This window comes from Suricata suricatta, chromosome 7, assembly GCF_006229205.1.
Source record: "Suricata suricatta isolate VVHF042 chromosome 7, meerkat_22Aug2017_6uvM2_HiC, whole genome shotgun sequence".
Lineage (NCBI taxonomy): Eukaryota > Metazoa > Chordata > Mammalia > Carnivora > Herpestidae > Suricata > Suricata suricatta.
Window position 1 is genome coordinate 59803017 of NC_043706.1, and position 20464 is coordinate 59823480.

At 32.5% G+C, this 20464-nt stretch overlaps 1 protein-coding gene across 3 annotated transcripts in view; it reads left to right on the forward strand.

The window, feature by feature from the left end:
• ADGRB3 (adhesion G protein-coupled receptor B3) overlaps positions 1 to 20464 on the forward strand; it is a 719614-nt gene that overhangs the window by 282762 nt on the left and 416388 nt on the right. For all 3 annotated transcript variants that reach the window (XM_029944937.1, XM_029944936.1, XM_029944938.1), the window contains exons 3-4: positions 11011 to 11121; positions 17109 to 17270. In XM_029944937.1, coding sequence (XP_029800797.1) covers positions 11011 to 11121; positions 17109 to 17270 — 273 coding nt within the window. The remainder of the gene's footprint in view (positions 1 to 11010; positions 11122 to 17108; positions 17271 to 20464) is intronic.

The following is a 20464-nucleotide window of genomic DNA, read 5'->3' on the forward strand; positions in this document are numbered from 1 at the left end:
TTGTTTGCCTAAAAGTGATCCTTTGTCTAGGAAAGGTTAGAACTTCTAAGGGAAAGAATGTTGAGGCAAGAGCTGTGGGAAAATTCACATTAGGGAATGAAGCGTCACTAAGGCAACAAAGGAGGCAGAAAAGCAGTCAGGAGGAGGAAGAAGTTCAAATTGTCAGCTTTGAAAGCCAAGGGAGGTGAGCATTTTAAGAAAAGTTGTGGGATATGGCAGGGTGGGAGGGTGTCAAATGCTGAAGGAATCAAGATGAATGTGACAGTTTTTAAGAGGCAGCTGACTTTCAAGAGAGCAGCTTCATTCAAGGAAGGGGGTTGAAGTCAGATTGCCTGACATAGTTGGGTGAGTGGGAAGTGGGGAATTAGAAGGGACTCTTCGGAAAGGTTTCCATAAGTAGGAAAGAAAAGTGTTCAGAGAATGGAGTGTTCAGAGAATGAAATACGTTGTGCACTTACTCTTTAAAATCAGGGGTTCAGTTTTCCCAGAGAAAGTTCTCAGTCAATATGTGTGGGATTGAGATGGAAGTATACTGTATCTTGAATTACTCCCAACCTCCAAAACAAACATGAAAAAAAACCCAAGAGGGAACATTGGCTCAAGAGAAAACACATTCATTCAGGGCACTAAGCTAAAGTGCCAGTCCTTGCATTGAAAGCGAACGTGGAATACCAACCAAACTGAATGGAAAAGACCAATGTTAGACACATTGTGGTAAAATTTCAGAACTCCGAGGATAAAAAGAAAAAAATGCTGGAAAAGCTTCCAGAAAGAAAAGCAGATTCTCTGCCAAAAGGCATCTCAGAGGCAATACCGGATCCCAGGATTTGGTGTGAATGGTATCTTCAATGTTTAGTGAGAAAAAAACCTTCTTCACCTTAAATTTCTAGGCCTAGCAAAACCAAAATTCAAGTGTAAGGCAGGATAAATAACTTTTAGATACTTCTCTGTTACAGGATATACTGGAACAAAATTAAAAACCAAATTCATATATTGACGCCCTAACCCCTAATGTAATGGCATTTGGAGATGAGGCCTTTGGGAGATAAGGGTTTGGATGAAGCCTTGAGGGTGGGGCCTTCATGATGGTATCATTGCCTTTGTAAGAGAGTCACCAGAGAGCTTATTACCCCCCCTCCCCCACCATGTGAGGACACAGCAAAAGGTTCCCATCTACACACCAGGAAGAGAGCCCTGTGAGACTAGCCATGCTGGCACTTTGACCTTGGAGATCAACTTCCAGAACTGTGAAAAATGAATTTCTCTGTTTACAATCGTTCAAAAAAATACAAGTCAAAGAATGAAAATCTACAAACAAAACTAATAGTTCAGTCTCAATTATTGAAGCACAGTGCGTAAATATAGCAGTTGGGAAATAAATGACATACGAGTGTCAAAGCAGAGGATAAGGAACAACACACCCAAATTCTCGTCTTTGTTTGGGAAAGACTACAAATAATACAAATACTGATCCACTAAAGATATTGATGGATTTGGAAACATTTTTAAGTACATGTGACAAAATTAGTATAGGATGCTTAAATAATTGAAATAATGTATTACTATTGATCCAGAAATATTAGGAATATTAAGAAAGGGGAAAATATTAGTAAGGGGGAAAATGAAGAAAAAATAAGATACTTGCTTAATAGAAACCCTAACATAGATGGAGTAAATAATTTTAACATTTTAATAAATATAATAACAAATGTCAGTGGGTTTAATTTTCTATTAAAAGGAAGAGGCTCAGATGGGATTTTTTAAATCCAACTACATATGTACAAGATACACACTTAAAACCCATATAGAATGTAATAAGTGCCCATTTAACATTTGTTGAATGACCTGAATTCATTTATTCCCAAATACCTTTGGAAACATATAATCTTCTAAAAAAAATCCCTTTCCAGTATAGATGCTATCTACAGCATAGATGTAAATGTTTAAATAAATATTAGCCAATCTGGGACCTCACATACAAAGTAAGCTCAGTTTAGTGATCAGATGTGGATTAAGTTAACTGTTCAACATTGCTTCACTTAAGAAAATATTTCGAAGCAACTACCACTCTGTTTTACTTAGACTCCAGTGCATGTGTTTCTGTATACAGACCCATTAATCAAGCTTTGATCAGGTCCTCTAGGCTTCTTTGTCTGCTGAGAGATAATCCATATTGTTCATGGGCCAACTTCTGACCTGAGAAAATACGTAATTTTAGAGCTTAAAAAAACCTTAGAAATCATGTTCCCAGAATCCCCTTTTGCAAGAAAAGCAGAGAGGCCAAGAGAACGTAAGGCTTGACGCTCTGAAATAAGAGGTGCACCTGCTGGTTGCTCAGTTATTGCCTACCCTCTACTTTCAGCTTTAGCCTACATTTTAGTCAAAATGGTCTTAGTTTTTAGGTATACAAAACACTGCTTTGAAAAGGCTAAACACTAGTTCTCTGTGTAGAATGCCATTTGGGCTTCAGGACTAATAATGATAACTTATGGAAACAAGTTTGAGTATATATTCATTGATTTTAATGATAATTAATACCCTAGGAAAATATTAAAAACATTTTATGTATCTTTATTTGTGCTTGAGAGTTAGCTAAAATATTAAGGGAATAGTTAAGATTGAATTATAGTGATTTTTAGAAGTTATAAACTATATGCATGTCTTAGTTGAATCATTTTCATTATGAAAGTCAGTTTTGATATTTCTTTCAGAAGATAGGTATATGATACTGCTTTAAACTAACAAGTTCTAGAATAACTATAGACATATATCAGCAGGTAGATGGTAAAACATGACCAGAAACATTTATTTTGATATTTATAGATTCTCTAAAAAAATTCTGAATCAACATAATGGTAAGTAAAACAGTATAAAAGACAAAAGTACTTCTTTCTTATCTCCAGGTAAACCTTTAGTAAACCTTGAGTCCGTGCAACTCAGTTGAATATAAATGTGGTAAGAATTTGTCAGAATTATCCAGATGCCAATGCCTTATGAAAAAAGCAGGCTTTTCATGGATTACCCATTGTTCATGTATTGAAATGTTTTGGCCAAGCAACCACTTATCTAACATTTTAATTTCCATTTGGTTGTAAAATGTACTCATTATTCTTATGGACTACGTTATGAAATTATTTCTTTCAATAAATATGCATACAGTGATAGTGCTGTAAATTTTTTTCTGTACTGTACTGTGATAGTAAATGAGAATGAGCTTAGGCAGACTGAAAAAGTACCATATGAATATGTGGTTTAATTTAAAAACTATAGAGGAATCAGTCTTTTAAAAAAACTAAATAAATACATGGTATAACATATGTAATATATGTATAATAAAATAGATACAAAGATAACATCTATCAAAAAATATGTTAAAAAATATCACTTTTTAAAACATAGACTTCCTTATAAAACACTTTTCCTGTAAACTTTTGGGGCACTGAAAATTGCTCTATTCACCAATAATTTGAACTCAGTGGTCCAGAGATGTACGCAGCATGCAGTAAGTTGGGACTAGTTAGTGCTCTGTGTGTGGTTCTGATTCTTTATCTCATGGGGGTACCCCCATCCACCTTCTAACCCAAGCCAAGACGCTATCCATCAAACACCCAACCCCACCAGCCCAATCGCTAACACTCTTATATAGGCAATCGCAATGGCTTCCTAATACAATGCTCTGGGTTTTTCCCCCCACAGTCTGCTCTCCGTTCTTCAATTAATCTCTCTAAAATTCAAATCAAACCATGATTCCTTGATCATTGTTTTTTAATCCCCTTCAAAGGTTTCACATTTAATCAGGGATATATTCCAGGGTTTTTAGTAAGACATATGAGAGGTTTCTGATTCCCTTCTGATAAGTTCTTTCAAAAATATCTCTCAGCCCTCTTCTTCATACTTTATCTTCTGTTAATAATGACCATATTATTATTAATAATAATAATGTTAGTGTGGTACTAAACCCTGAGTAACCCACTGTCTCAGTTCCATATCCCCTACCACACATTTCTTAAGTTCTTAGATCACTATTGGAGCCTATCATTTTCCCTTCAAAAGAATCTGGCTTCCCATCACTAGGTGACTCATTTTTGTCCTTCCAGGGAAGCCTGAAAGAAAAGACTTCTCTGTCATTCCCAAAGCAGTACCACTCTCCTTTTGGAAATCCCTATTGAGTCTACTGTGCCCACAGGGGATCACTCTGCAAGTCAGAAAGTTTGGCAGGAAAGCAACCAAGCCCTGTTCTTGTTAGGAAAATATAGAATATTCAGGGACACTTTAGATTTTCATTTATTTTAGATTCAAAGATCTTAGGGGGCTGCTTTAGCAATAAAATTGTTCAGATCTTATACAGTAAGAGTTTAGTCACTTGTCAGAAATGCTAGAGCTTACGGTAAAACATCTTTCTTTGCCATGATGTGCTAGTGTGCTAAATTAAATTCTGACTCAGGTCAACAAGACATCCAGTTACTAGTTTACTCTTAGAAGTTGAACTGCATTGATCATTTATGTGCTTCTGCATTTATGTTCCTCATTATCAACAAATAAAAGATTTTTCAAGCAAACCATTACTGCTAGTTTATAAAAATTCAATAGTTATCTCAAAAAGAGATGAGGTCATAAAATTCAATTGACTAATGTATAAGAAATATTAACAAATAATTTCTACCTGATTACACACATTGATGCTTTCTAACGTGGAGTGGTATATCCAATTTACTAACATTTTGCAGAAGGATTACAGAATAAGAATAAAAACAATGATTTAAGAGTTTGCACCCACAATTTTCTGGAATTATTCTAAATAAGATGTTTTATTGTATAATTTTCAGATATATGTTTGGGGAGGTCTTTAAAAAATCTATTAAATGTAATTATTTCAAAGTTTCTACTTTGAATAAAAATATATAAAGTGTAACATCATTGTTAGAGAGTATATGTACTAAATATACTTGATAATTGCTTCTACAAAATATTTTATGTTTCATAATTTAATAACTTAATCAAAAACTGAAAACTCCTGAACATTCAAATTTTTTTCTATAAACATAGTACCAATGTGCCTTTTGACCAATTTTCTGTTTTGTTCATTTTTAGAAGTAGCATCAAAGTACCCATCTCCTTAACAGTATCATGGCCAACTATAAAATAAAATAGTTTCTATGGGGGTATTTTGAAAAGCAAGATTCTACTTTGTTACTTATAAGAAATAGTGTCTTGGTCCCTTTAACCAGGCATCTAACGAAGGCAATGGAACCAAGAAATAATTTGAAGGAAAGAATTTCAATTATCCTCTTAAATTTTCATGACATATTTCTCTGATTTCTAATATATCCTAATATGTCTTTATTTTAAATATGTATTAATATTAATTTTTTATTTTCTCAAAAATTATTTTAAATATTTTCTGATATTTTTTAGTTTTTTATCTAATTCTCATTCTTAAATTATTTGGAAGTGGTCTTCTATTCATATATGTTATTCTCTGATTCTAGCAGAAAATGAATTTAGTAAGTTTATAACAAATAGTATTTTTAACCAGTGACCTTCAGAATTTCAACTAATGATGTCTAATCTTAAAATTCCTTGTTTCTAACAGTTCATGCCACTTCTAGAAATGTCTTTTATAATATATACTGTAGGCGTTTTCCCAACATACCTACCTTTTCATAAAACACTTGACTATATAGGCACTCAAATTGTTGATGAGTGAGAGAATACAATTTTAAGTCTGATTAAAAGTCTAAAACATTTTTTTAAAAAACCTCAGAAAACAGAACAATTTCATATGACTAATAATTTAGGCTGCCCTTCACTATCTAAATACCTCCTAACTATAACATGCATAAAGAATGTGCATGCAAAATAATTGTGCCAACTCTATTTTCAGTAAGGATGGAAACGAGTGAACACATTTAATGACTTTGTTTCTGAGAAAATATGAAGAATGCAGTAAATAGAATTATCTTATTTCAGAAAATGTCTGGTCTCTTCTTAACAGAATTTGTCAGGGCACCTGGGTGGCTCAGTTGGTTAAGCATCAAGCTTCCGACTTCAACTCAGGTCATGATCTCACGGTTCGTGGGTTCGAGCCCCACGTCGGGCTCTGTGCTGACAGTTCAGAACCTGGAGCCTGCTTCAGATTCTATGTCTCCATCTCTCTCTGACCCTCTCCTGCTCGTGCTGTCTCTCTCTGTCTTTCAAGAAAAACCAAAACAAAAAAACAAAAACAACAACAACAAAAAAACCCAGAATTTGTCTATACCACCATAATCCAGTCAGATGATAGAATCTTTATGCTGACAACAAGTTATACATTTAATATCCTTACTTGTTATGATGACAAATGAAATGTCACTTCAGAAGTCCAGTTGCATGTACTGTCTCTTTTGAGACATGTTAGCAAGTCATTCTAGTTAAAAGTGATATCTTATTTAGGAAGTTAATCTAATAAGTGGGTTTTGAGTGAAACTTAGTCTTTTAATTAAAATAAATAATTTTACATGTTTGAAAGGCTCAGCCATGTTAGTGGATTTCCTTGGGTTATGAGCTTCAGAATATTAGAGTCTACTTTTCATTTGCCTTTATAACTTCAGTGCCTAACACGTAAGTAATTAAAAAATAGTTATTAACAAAAATTAACATGTTTTTAAGGCTTTAAATTTTGTTTTAGGTCAGTGAGATTTAAGTTTTTTTAAAGTAGCATTGAAGTTATTTAAATAATAACCTGAATATATTTATGGACAATATACCTTGTTTACAAAAGAAACGTTGAACATCATGATCATACATAACTAATTTTCAAGTACTCCATGAAGAATTTTACTTTTTCCCATCCAACTGTTTATCAAGCAAGTTAAATAAAGGATTCCAGACATCTAGAAACTTGCATTTTAGAGAAACAACTCTTGATATGAAATGTATTTATAAGATAAATAATGAACCCCAGCTAAGTGTAAAGTAGGAGGTGATTTTAAAACTCATAAGCCATATTCCCTTCTCACAGGTTTATAATCTAGTAGAAAGAATAACACACTTAACATGAAAATTAAGATCAAAGTCCATTATCAGTACAGAATAAAATAGAAGTTTAAAAGACAGGGGCCAATTATGATCAGTAGATTAAGAAATAATATATGGACATAGTGCCTTTGGAGTTGAACTTGGGGAGGGGCTTTACTGCAGGCTTGGATAGAAGAACAGGTATTTCACATGGAGGAAGATGATAGAAATGATGCAATGGTTTGATGATTTCCATGACAAAAAGTAGTGCAGTTTGATCATAGAATGAAAGTAAGACATTGAGTGTTTGTTGAGAAGCAGTGATGGTCTCGGGTAGGGTGGTTTCTGTAGAAATTCTAAGAAAAGTTAGCTAACAAGTGAAGTGAGTATTTATATAGCAAAATAGATTTCAGTGATAACTTATCAACTAATCTATTCTCTGCTTGCCTGCACACTGACAAACACATGATAAAATAGCAAGTGGATGTGTGTATGTTTTCACGTTTTGATGACTTCAACTTCACATTGTTATAATCCTTGATTTCCAGAAAAAAAACTTCACAACTGACAATTGACTATCAAGAGTCAGTCTTCAAGTCTATTTGTTTTCTTATGATCTACTTACATATTTCTGGACGGGGAAAGAGAAGATATAAAATTATTCTTAAAACAAAAATTTTTCAAAACTGTTCTTTTATGTAACTTTACCTATATATTACTTCCAGACACTTCTGCTTTTTATCAAGAAGCACATTGAAAGATTATATGAGAAAATGTGCCTAAATATGAAAGTCATCTCTCAGTCATTTGAGTTTTATACATGCATACAGTTATTTACCCACCACTTCATTGATATCATCAATATAAAGATATAGGAAATAACCCTGTACTTTCATAAGCCATGTACCATATATACATACACAATGTTATGCTGTACATTACTTCCTTTGACTTCATAACTTGCTTTCATCGCTTATACAAAACAGATCATCTTTTTTATTTGGTTATGCTATTTTTCCTGTGTAACTAATGTAGTATGTTATTTTTGCCAACTCAGAATCATATGAGTATAAATCAACAATGCATGAAGAAATTTTATTATTCAGAAAGCATAATCTGCTAAAGGTTTACCTCAACACACATTCACCACAGAAGAAAATAGCAAAATTAATAGCTTAATTTTTTTCTAAGTTTGAATGATCCAACTGGCCTTTATTTTCACTAGAAGTGAAGAGGATAAAATCATCACAAAAGAGACTACAAATGTTTTGAAAATATCTCATTATGGGATATGGATGGACCCATACATTTGTTGTTAAATCTTAACCATTGACACCAACCCTAAAACAAAAATTTCTTTGTCACATAAACATTGGCAAAAGAAATTCACTTGGTTAGGTCATAGTTTACACGATTCATTTACAAATTCAGATTCTTTGAGGTCTGAAACAAGAGGTCTAGAACTTTCAAAAAATACTGCCATAGTGTTGTTTTTCCACCTGAGAAAAAGAAATAATTTTTTAGTATGTCTTCTATCTTATTGGGAATTTAGTTACATCAAGCCCTCCTATTAGTTCTCACTTTTTAAAAGTGATTTTTCAGATAAATTATATTGACAGAAATAATCAAAAATTTCATTTGAAACTTTTAGTCACACAAAGATAGAGTCAAGTTCATAGATGATTGAAGAATTTCTTTTCAAAATCTGTGATATGTTAAGTATCCCAGTGTTAAATATCAGCACTAATGCTCACATGACATTGATTATTGATGATGAATAGAATTGAGCAAAAGTGACTACAGTGAAGAATATTGAAATTTAATTTGTGTTATACCCATGTTTGAGAGATTTCACTCACATTCGAGCTAATAATATGAGATAGTTTACATAAATATTAATACCTCTTTTTAAAGATAAGTACTTAACTTGTGTTCAAACTCCAGAAAAAATTAAAAATTTAATATGACACTTTAAAAATTATTTCAGCAGTGTCCACCAACATAACTCAGGGTTGAAAATTTCTAGGTTATGTCCCTGTAACAAATAAACTATTTTTTCTCACAAAACAGAGTGTAGGCTATTCTTATGCGGCCAGAGTTGAAGAGTTTTCTTCTACTAGAATACGTAATAAAGTTACTTACTATCAAGAGTTGTTTAAAAAAAAAGAAGTTGTAATTATGGAAAACATTCTTTGGTATCCTTTGCCCAATGCCAAAACTACCTTAGTGTGACCATCAAAGCCTGCAACTTATTTATGCATACATAAACTCTCACTTAAATGTTCTAAGTGATAGATACACACACACGCACACACACACACACACACACACACAGAAGGTAAAACATCCTGTTATTACTACTGAATTTCTTTTGCTGTTTCAGACTCAGAAAATTTTCAATTACATGTAATACTTTAAAATCCTGGATAGTACATAAGAGTCTAGATATAAACTTTCTAAGTAGTCAGTTTCCTAAATCATTAAATGATATGTGATTAGATATGTCTTATTAGCATAATGAAAAATAGCTGAGGCACCACATACTGCATACATAAATGAATGAAATGAAAGCATGTTGGCAGCAATGGAAAATAATGATGGATTTTATAATATTAAGCCAACTGACATTTTATAAAAATTTCCATTTCCTGCCTTGGATTTTATCTAAACTGACAAAAACAAGCACACATTTAGATTTCTTAGATTTCTCATGGGATATACTCTTGGATAGATTATCTGGAAAGAATTTCTGACAAATCAATCTGTCAAGTGTCATACTTCAATAATTATGTGGGGACTTGCCAGGATGGACAAAAATATGTGCTAGTCTTTTCTCCTTCCATAACATTTAAAAAGTTGATAGAATTAGTGCTTACAAAATGCAGTGCTCAATTATACAAAGTAAGTTGTAATATTTTAGCAGAAGATTAAGGATTGATGGGAGAAGATAAAATTAAACACTCCCACATTTTTATATTGGTTCTAACACTATCGTTAGGATATGTTTTACTCAATCAATTTTGTCTTTATTAAAGTTCTGGTCTTAAAGGCCCAAAATTGTCTTGATGTAACAGAGACACCATGATTGCCTGCCCCTCACTCTTCAGGAATCCTCTTCCCCTACAAACTCCTCCAAGCCAGAATCAACAACTATTCCATAAATTAGGCATTTGCTTTATTAAAATTATTTTACAATAACTGTATCAGAAGTATGGAACTCTTGCAGAATTCCAAACATATGAATTTTTTAAGAATATATTATAGAATCTGTCTTTTGTTCAACTTATTTTTTCTTTCCCCATTGTCACCGAGTAAGGACCAGATTTTTTTTGCCTTTCCTAGGAGGTACAACGTTAAAGGATTACATCACAGAAACTTGGAGTCATCCGTTTGTTTTAAACATAACTTTTAAAGGAGAAAACACGGTGGTTAGAAAAGGGATGAACTGTTTGGGGGCAGGCAGGAGAGAATGACAATTACTTCAGCCACCATGTATCTGTGAGCTTTGAAGGACAGCAAGGGCAACCCTATCTTTGGAAAAACACTCCATTAAGTAAATGTTTATGTTAGGAAAGTTAGGTTAAGCATTATTCATTTCTCAAGAAAAGTGCTGAGAAACTTGTGGGGGTGATTACTGCAGCAAAGCAGCAGCTGTTATACCGTCAGGATTCTGTCTCTGAAAAACAACAGTTAACACTGTGGTTGTATTTTTTCTGATGTATTGCTTGAAAACATTATCAGAAAAAAAAGTACACTATTTGTTAATTAAGCTGACTTAAACCCTGATGTGTCATTTTATTGACTGTTATTATTGTTTCTTGAAACTTTGTTCTTATTGTAGATTTTTTTACTTGAGTTAGAAAATATTCCAAGTAGATCAGCCTAGCAAATTTAGAATTGTAAATTTAATCAGTAACTTCTAGGTATGTGTAGGAACATATTGCATGAGACAGTAATGTAATTTGTGAGAAATGTCTACACACAAGCTTTCATATACCTTTATTCTGTCTTTAGAATTTGGAATGATGGGAGATCATACAATTAAAAGTCAGCGACCTCGATCTGTTCATGAAAAAAGGGTCCCTCAGGAACAAGCTGATGCTGCTAAATTTATGGCACAAACTGGTAATACGTTAGTTACATTTTTCTATTTATTGTTGTTAATTTAATGAAACCACTGCATGTTTTCATAATCTTTTGCTGCACATTTGTCAGTTTTTGGAGCTGATATTTTTTTGAGCCATTTTTTTTTGTCACCAGTTAAAGTCCATAAATGAAGTAGCTGTGAGTTGAAAAGCACACAAAAATATGTGTAAGATTTATTTTGCTTTTAGTATGGGACATTTAGGATTTACATATTATTATTTATGTTAATTAACTACTTAAATGTATCATTAAGCTTTTAAAGAAAGTCAACAAAGTTATTTCGTTAATAATTGATTGTTATAGGACTTTTCAGAATTAGAATTTAAATAGGACTTTAAATGATAAAATTTAACAATAAGATGTTGGATTTTTTAATGTCATACATCATATAAATATTAATTGTTAAAATGTATGGAAATTAGAAACATTTTTCATATATTTTAAAGAAAAGAGAGTTTTGTTATATAAGCTAAATAATGAAAAATTGACAATCTTTGTTAGTAAGCTATAATATACTCCAAATAATTAAATATCAACAAAGATCACTTTTCAGTTTGTAAAATTTTTAATTCTAAACTAATTAGATTTTTTTTCAAATACCTCCCTCAAAAAAAAAAAAGAAAAACATATATGTATATACACAAGTAAATACATTCATATGTTGGTTCATCATAATAAATGGGCTATTGTTCCATCTGTTTACATTGCATGTAGTACATTTTTAGATGAAAATGTATTTAAAATGTGTTATGAACATTTTCAGCTGTCACTCTTGTTTCAGGAAATTGCAAACTAACAGTTTTATCTATGTCTTTACAAAGTTTTGTTCACTCCAATCTGGATTATCGGTGTTACCATTAATACAGAAGTCTCAAGTATTTGGCCAGCTTTTTGACATGACATTAACTGATTTTGATGAAATTCTCTTGAAGAATGAATATTTCCTTTAGTTTATGTTTTCTTAAGATATTTATTCTGAACACTAGATTTGAATCTACAACTTAAAAATGCAAAATTCTTAATGGATTGTGCTCTTTGTTACTTGGTGGTGAGTAGTAGAGTTTAACACCTTATTACGAGTAGGTCAAAGAATTCTTCAGAACAAGGAGAATGCTTATGATACATTCCACATTAAGGACATATTTTTAGCTTTTTAAATATAAATGTTGAGCTAGATCCAGAAATGAAAAAAACTTGCTTACCTGGATTGCTTCTGGTGCAGCTTCTTATTTAATAAAAGGTGACATATTTTTACTATTTGCTTGTACAGGTCCGAAAGTGCATTTCCAGGGTCAGGTAAATTTTCAAATTATTAAATGTATTTTTCTCCCTTACACAGAGAAAAATAGTACCATCAACTGACCGGAGATTAGGGAATATTTGACTTTAAATAGAAGCACAGGGCATGGTCTATCTGCTCCACCTCCTTCAGGTGCCGTCTCATGGGCCATTGCTAGATGATTAGAGACATTTTTCCTTTTTGCAAAAGAGGGGCAGTCATTGGCTTCCTGAAATTACTTAAAAGTGAGGTCTTTTGGGAGTGAAATGGAGAACCACAGTTTTAAATTTCCAGTAATGTAGTAAAATTAGCTAATGCATAAATATTATGCAATTTGGCCAGCACATTTTATATAAATTCAGGTTTTGGATTTGCCTATGACATTAACCAAAAGAATTCAGTTTTTGACCAAAACCTTTTTACAAATTCAGATCACAAGGAACATTATGTTTTCTTAGGAAGAAATTACTAAATTCTGTTTTCATTTAACTGGTTCTTTTTTAAGCATTATTTCATATCTAAACATATTAACACATGATTTGGTAAAGAAGATGAAATACTTATTAAATAGATCTATGAGGAGCATTAAAACCACTTCCTTATAATGTTAACAATAATTCAGAAAAGTCAGTGAACTCCAGAATTAAAGTTCTGAAAATATTGATTGTCCTTGAATTGGTGCAAAATAAACATTTATCATTTTATTTTAAACCAAAAATAGTATAGGTAAATATAAATACACATATAATACTTATTTTAAATTTAAATTACTATAATACTGATAAAAGACTGGAAAACTGCATTATTTTAAATAGTTTTTAAAATACGTAATTTGATATGAGGCAATTAGAAAATTAAGAAGACAGGAGCTGTTTATTTTCCTTAAATATTTTCTAAGTTATGCTTTTTTTAGGTGTTAAGGTATTTAGTCTGAATACATACAACTAAGTGTCACACAATGAAATCTTACAAAATTAAGTTTTTTTATAAAACTTCCCTATTTGTCTTTCAAACCAAGAAATGTATATGTGTCACATATAAACAATCATAAATATTTGTAAACATTAATGTGGGAATGAAGGGAAATTCAATAGAGGTAAAATTGAATGATGAAACACAACATAAAATATATTTTATATTAGTCATAGGGAAAACAAAGCAAAGCCTCTAAGTCTTTAGAATTAAGATTACATCTTAAAATGAATAACCCAACCAATATGATCAGTAAACCCTGTATCTGAGAAGCTAGCTTTCTATAAAGTAATAACATGAATGGAAATTGTTTTTAAAAGAGTAACATTTGGGAAAATAGCATTACTGATCAAAATAACTGGATCATTTTGATCAGTCCAATAATTGAGATAGGCTAGTTTAAATATAAATGCTCAAATACAATGCTCAAATAGGACACAATTTATACTTATCACAATATGTATTTCATTTCAAGGGAAATGAAATGAAGTGATAAGATGCAAATATTTAATATAGACATCTAAATTAGATGCCAATAAGATGGCTTGTGACAATTTAATTTTACTTACTCAGGCTTTTTAACATCATAGTCATCCAATGATCTTAAAAAGATGTTCAGAAAAATGGTCTTGTACTTCCAGTGGGGAAAATAACATATTAGTAATACATATTATACCATGTTATCTAAAAGAGAAATATAAAATTAAAAAATATATTTCTGGTATGATTTTTAACATACTAGAAAATTTATGTTAATATTTTGTTTATAGTTTAAAATGCACTCTTGTACATTATCTCATCTAAACCTCACAAATACATTTTGAGGTAGATCTATTACTCATTTTATTGAGAGTTTCAGAGAAATAAAATGACTTTCTCAAGGTCACAGAGCTAATATTCAGTAGCTTTCCATCAAACACAGATCTTCTGACTTTAATTACAATGCTTTTCCAGTCCCCTTTTATATTTTGTGTCAGGGTAAAGAGCCTTAATAGTGCCTTAGATGCTGAAGTGTTCTACATGGTGTTTAATATGCCTTCTCTGCTACACGTTAAGGAAGCAGATTAGTTTGTGCTCGCTCCAAAGACACACATATTAAAAACAGTATACTTTGTATTATACTTTACTATTTTAATGTCAGTGAGTTAAAAAATATATATATATCTTTTCTATAAAGTATATGACCTATTTCTCACAGTGATCCAATATGCTTGACTGGAATAGTCTTCACACTTTTTGTAATAAAGAAGTAGCATCATGGAAACCATAACTGTTTAGTGGAAATGTCACTTAAAACTATATGATAGGAGATATAATGAGGTCATTTTGGTAGGTAGGCTGGTAATTGTCAAAATTTGATTCATATTTAAAAGCCAATATAGACTTTATTCATTTATTTATTTTGTTTTTGATCAACAAAATGAACCATCAATTTGAATGAGTGAAGAAGGCCAATTCTTAGCACTAATTATCAATCTCTTATGTTCTATGCATCACCGCTTAGCCTGTTCAACATCATTATAGAATACACTCAGAAGGAACCTGGGTTTTTAAATACTTGTACAGAAATATATATTTAAAAGTAGATCTTGATACTGATTCATTCCTCAGTTTAATAAAAACATTTTAATGCCATCCATAATAGCAATACAAGGGTAAGAGAAGGTCAGCTTTTGTGGAAAAATATAACTAATTTTATCATAACCTTTATCATTTTACTTATAAAATTCACATTGTTCAAGGTTTTCTAGCTTTTAATTAATAACATATAACCATAATATTTATGCTTCACTTACTATCATCACAAAACAAGTCAAACTATCAAAAGAAAAAGCTTTGCATTATGTTTTTCCTAACTTTACATTAAAATTTTTCATTGTTAAATATATATGTTCATATATACATATATGTGTGGATATTTTTAACCATTGCTATATTGTTGGGGTCTAGAATAATGATTTTTTATCTTCAGAGTATTCTTTAATATAAATGAGAATATTGTGAGGCATGTCTTTGAATATTATTCAAGTGGTCATCCTATAACATTTTGAAGAAGTAGTTATATATACATTGGTGATGGCAAAAAAGACTGAAATAGTCAAGGGTAATCTATAGAATACTTTCAGGACAAACACTGATCCAACACCAAAAAAAGTCCTATTTAATGTAATGTATCATCCCAGTTAAACACTGTTTGTGCTCTTATTATATATATCTAGTCATAAATGCATTAAAATCTATGCCTCCAGGTGCATAATGCAGATCAATATAAGACCAAATCTTCATAATGGTGCTAACCAAAGTGTGTTTGGTGGACCTGTGCTTATCTGTGAACTAGTTTTTACGGGCCTCTGCAGAAATAAGACATATATACCAGGATGTACATTCAACTACATTACCAAACACATTTTTAATTTCAGCTGACTTTTTGTTTGCTTGTTTGGAAAAAAAGAAATTCTCAGTGAAGAAATCATCAAGCTGAGTTACATTCTGGTTCAACCTCCTTCTGTCCTGGAGTACCAGTCTGTAAACCCACTGTCTTGAGTAGCCCTGCAAGTAATTTCTAAATCATTTACTAACTCATCAAAAAAAAAAAAAAGATGGGCAAATAGATTATCATGTTCTATTTTTTTTAATCTATTCCAAAGGCAAATTTTAAACAGAATTTATAAAGTATAAATTGCTCCTTGGTTTATAAAATCAGTGATACAAAGTATTCAGAAACACTTCAATCCTAAACCTTTCTCACAACTAAATAATTAATTTAAATAGCTCCTGCTAGCAGGTGAATGCCCCAATTTGTTATCTGGGGGAAAGCAACTGCAAGTTTTCAAATCAGTGTTAAGAATTTATCCTAAACATGATGCCAGAATAGAATCAAAAGCTCACTGTGATGGTCTTAGAAATTCTTGACTTTAAGTCCTTTTGGGACATGACTTTATATAATAATGGAAACTAGACATAATTTTAGTGTGATACTTATTCCAAGAAAAATAATTAATTCAGACATTCCTTGGCTTTTTAGGGCCCTATGTTGAATAAATTAATATTAATCCCAGAGAAATTTTCCTTCATTTTGAGTAAAATTCACTCCTCTACTCGAGATCATGAGGAAAATTGCGAGCAGAAGGCTTTTAAACAAATTATCACAAAAAAATAGCTGTCACAGGATGAAAAAAAGTAAGAATAGCACTGGGAATAAATTATACATAAATGTCAGTGTTTAACACAATAAAAATTAGATATACCCAGACTCCCAGGCCTCCATTTCATCCAACATTAGAAAGGAGACTATGCAATAAAGGATTAGGGAAGAATACATCAATATATTCCTGCTCACCAATGCCAGAGTAAGTTTAGCAATACTTTTGCTCCCACTCCCATCTGAGGTACAAAGCTTTAGATTGGCTTGAAGAGAATTGCTCAGCAATCATTCTTGTAAAGTGCTGATGGGTCCCTTCGTAGTGTCCATGGCACAGTGTCTTTGTGAAAAGTAGCTTTGCTAAAAAGGATATAGCAAACTTGGACTTTGCGCCAGTGTAATATGTATCTCTCTTTAAATTTATTTTGCTCTGAAATGTTTTCTTGTACCTTTTGATGTAATGTCATATTTTTACATTTAAATTATTCTTTCATGTCATAGTATCATGGTATGATGCTTAATAGATGAATATTCAAAACAGTATTTCATGTTTATTTGTTGTCTTGCACACAGGTGAATCTGGTGTGGAAGAGTGGTCCCAGTGGAGCACATGCTCAGTTACTTGTGGTCAAGGGTCGCAGGTGCGAACCAGAACTTGTGTATCACCTTACGGGACACACTGCAGCGGCCCATTAAGAGAATCAAGGGTTTGCAATAACACTGCCCTCTGTCCAGGTAGTGTTAGCAGCAACTACAACTGTGGATGTTATTGAATTGTGTCATGCTACGCATTTGGAAAGATTTGTTATTTTCATGTGAACTGGGTATAGACATTTCAATTAGAGTGGATAAGTTTAATTCTTACTCAACTGTGAAATTTTGTTATAGCTGTGATTATTTCTGCTTTCAGAGCAGTCAAGAAATTACATAGGTGACTCCCCTACTCACTGCAGCTAGAAACTTGGAATTTATCTATCTGCTTCTAATAATATTTTAAGATTATAATAGCTTTCCTTATTTTAGGTGGTAAAAGTGTTCAATTGAATGTTTGAAGAAAATGTGACTTACAGCCATACTGGAAATGTGATATGTACCCATTGCTAAAGACAGTGGTTGATATAATCTTTAAAGCTGGCAGCTGTTTTCCTATCACTTATCTGACCCTATCAGAGAAAACAGGTCCCCTAACCAAAGGACTTTCTGTTAATTTATTTCACTCAGTTGGTGGTCTGCTGACAGAGCCATCCGCTGCATTGTAAACTTTAAAGTCATTAATGGGGGGAAAATCTTTAATGCTAAATGGCACACCACACGGTAGCTTCCCCAAGTAGGGTGAAATTTTCCATGTTCCGTCAACATTGTGTTCTCATTTGAGGCCTACATGCATATCACAGGCATTTTGCCTTCTCAAATTACTGACTTTCATGTAAAAGTAAGTAGTAAAAGGAATTTGGGCTTTCTTTCCAGAAGTCCAAAGCACATGATACTGTGAAACTCCAGGTTTATATTTTTGTTCAAGTATTTGGTGGAGGGGTGATCAAACTATCAACCGCTGCAGTTGACCCTGTACTTGCATTCACAGCCTTTCCATGGCCTCCACAGGGGGTGGGCGTAAAGAAAGGCACTGGCTCTGCAGCAGCAGATCTTCAGCTGTAACGATTTTCGGATGAATTCCATTTCCAGAGATGGCTGATTTTGCAGTTGCTAAAGGCAAGAGTAGAGAGTGGGTGGCATGGGGGAAGGGCAGGGATAGTCCTAATTTCCCAGTTGAATAAGCAAGGGCAACGCATTAAAAGACAGTCTGGAGGAGTTATTGTTTAATGGGTACAGGATTTTGATTTGAAAATGAGTAAGTTCTGGAGCTCTGTTTTACAACAATGGGGATATATTTAATAGCTCTGAATTCTACACTTAAAAGTAGTTTGGATGATAGATTTTCTGTTATGTATTTTTTATCACAATAAAAGGAAAGACACTCTGGAAGAAACAAAAGGGAAAGGAAGTGGTGGGCAGGATGTGGAGGAGAGGATGCACTGAGTTGGGAAATCCCTCTATAATGGAATTAGGAGATTCAGAGCAGCAGATGAAGGTAGAAAAAGCTAAACAGGGCAGAGAACTATCAGGAAGGGAAGACTGAATTAGCAGGAAACAGCAATAACTCCCACTGAAAACAAGAGAAATCAATGAGAGTCAGTGGGAAACAGCAATAATTCCCACTGAAAACAAGAGAAATCAATGAGAGTCAGTCAGAGAGAACTAGGTAAGAAGGAACATCAAGTGAAAAGAAAATTCAGAGGGAAAAATGCTTATGGAGGTCACTGAAGGGGAATTCAATGACAAAAGATGACAAAAATGGGCTAGAGAGGAAAGACTCAAGAGAAGGAAAACCTCCAAGAACTAGAGGTTTTAGGAATTATAAAATTTCTAAATTTTATACATAAAATGACCTCATGAGTAAACGCATGTGGATTTTTAGATGGGTGTGGGTATAGAGCATTGTCTCACACTTAAAGCAGGCCCCTAGTTATAGTATTTATGTTAAGGGTTCCAGGATCAAGTTTCCTTTCCTGGGCCATGAGAAAATGGTCAATAGAGAATTAAGCTGTGCTTGATATATACATTTATCTTGTCAGCATCCTTTTGAAAAGTCCCTTCAGTATACAAGGATAGAGTCTAATGGCAAATGGATGCCCAAGTGGAAGTCTGAGAGGGTGCTAAAGTGTTCTCCACAATTCTCCATTCAGTGCTTACTCTCCAGCCACTCATTATGCAATTCATATGGTTGACGTATGGAAACCTCCATCCTTCTGCCAGAGACCGCTGATTAATTCCTTCTCTGGGCAAGAAGAGCATCTGTAGTGGGACCCGAGTGCGCTCCCTTTCACTCTATGTCTCATTTTTAGAAAACTGAATAATATTCTGATTATAACATTTCTCCTCAATTTCTTAAACCTCCTACCATTTTTCCTACTGAAGAAATAAATACTAATTATTAGTTACCCTCTGCACTTTCATATACTATAGGTTTGTCTTTCTAAATTTGGTTAAATAGGACTGATGATAAGAAATAATATCTTTTAACCATTGTTTTAGTTCAGATGTCGAATTTAAGAGAATGGAGAGGTTTGCTGATTTCTTTTTAATTTTCTAAAACTAAACAATAATTCAGCAACTTCATTATTTTAAAAATGTATAATAAGTATTTCTCTATAAAAAAATGGGATATGTTTTGGATGATTAGTGTATTTGTTATGAAATATTTTGTGTTAAATATTTTGTTCAGTCACTTGCCATGCTAGTAAATATGTACTTTTTTTTTACATAATGTATCATGAAAACAGTAACCAAAAGTGAATTTAAAAACTTAAATAGTACCTAACCAGTGTAAATATCTTTCTAAAATAATGCTTTAAATTTCCAAGAAGAAATTTAGCTCAGAAATAATAACCTAGTTGTTACACTGTGGATATTCAAGTCTGTTTGTCATTTAATTGACGAAAATGACACAAGGACCAGATGAATGTCAAAGCCATTTTCCATAAAATATATTTAATGATAGAATTTGAGATTATATTTAATTTGCACTACTAACGCCTAATTAATAGTGTTATAAATTAGTTGTCTTTCATATTATTCTAAGTTCGAAAAGCTTTTTTAATTAAATTACATAGTAATGTGTTACTTCTAATATGGATCCTAAGACGTTCAGCCTTTTGCAAATTATTGCTTTGACATTATAGTCTCTTCAAAAATTCTTATTACTTAGAACAGAAAATGATAGAGGTAAACAGAGAGTAAATTGAGGAAGTAGAGAGCTACATTGAATTGTGAATTCACTGTCCTGGTTTCTGACTTATAGTTTTATGATCTCTTCCAGGGTTTCTCAACCTCGGTACTATTGACATTTTGACATGGATAAATCTTTGTTG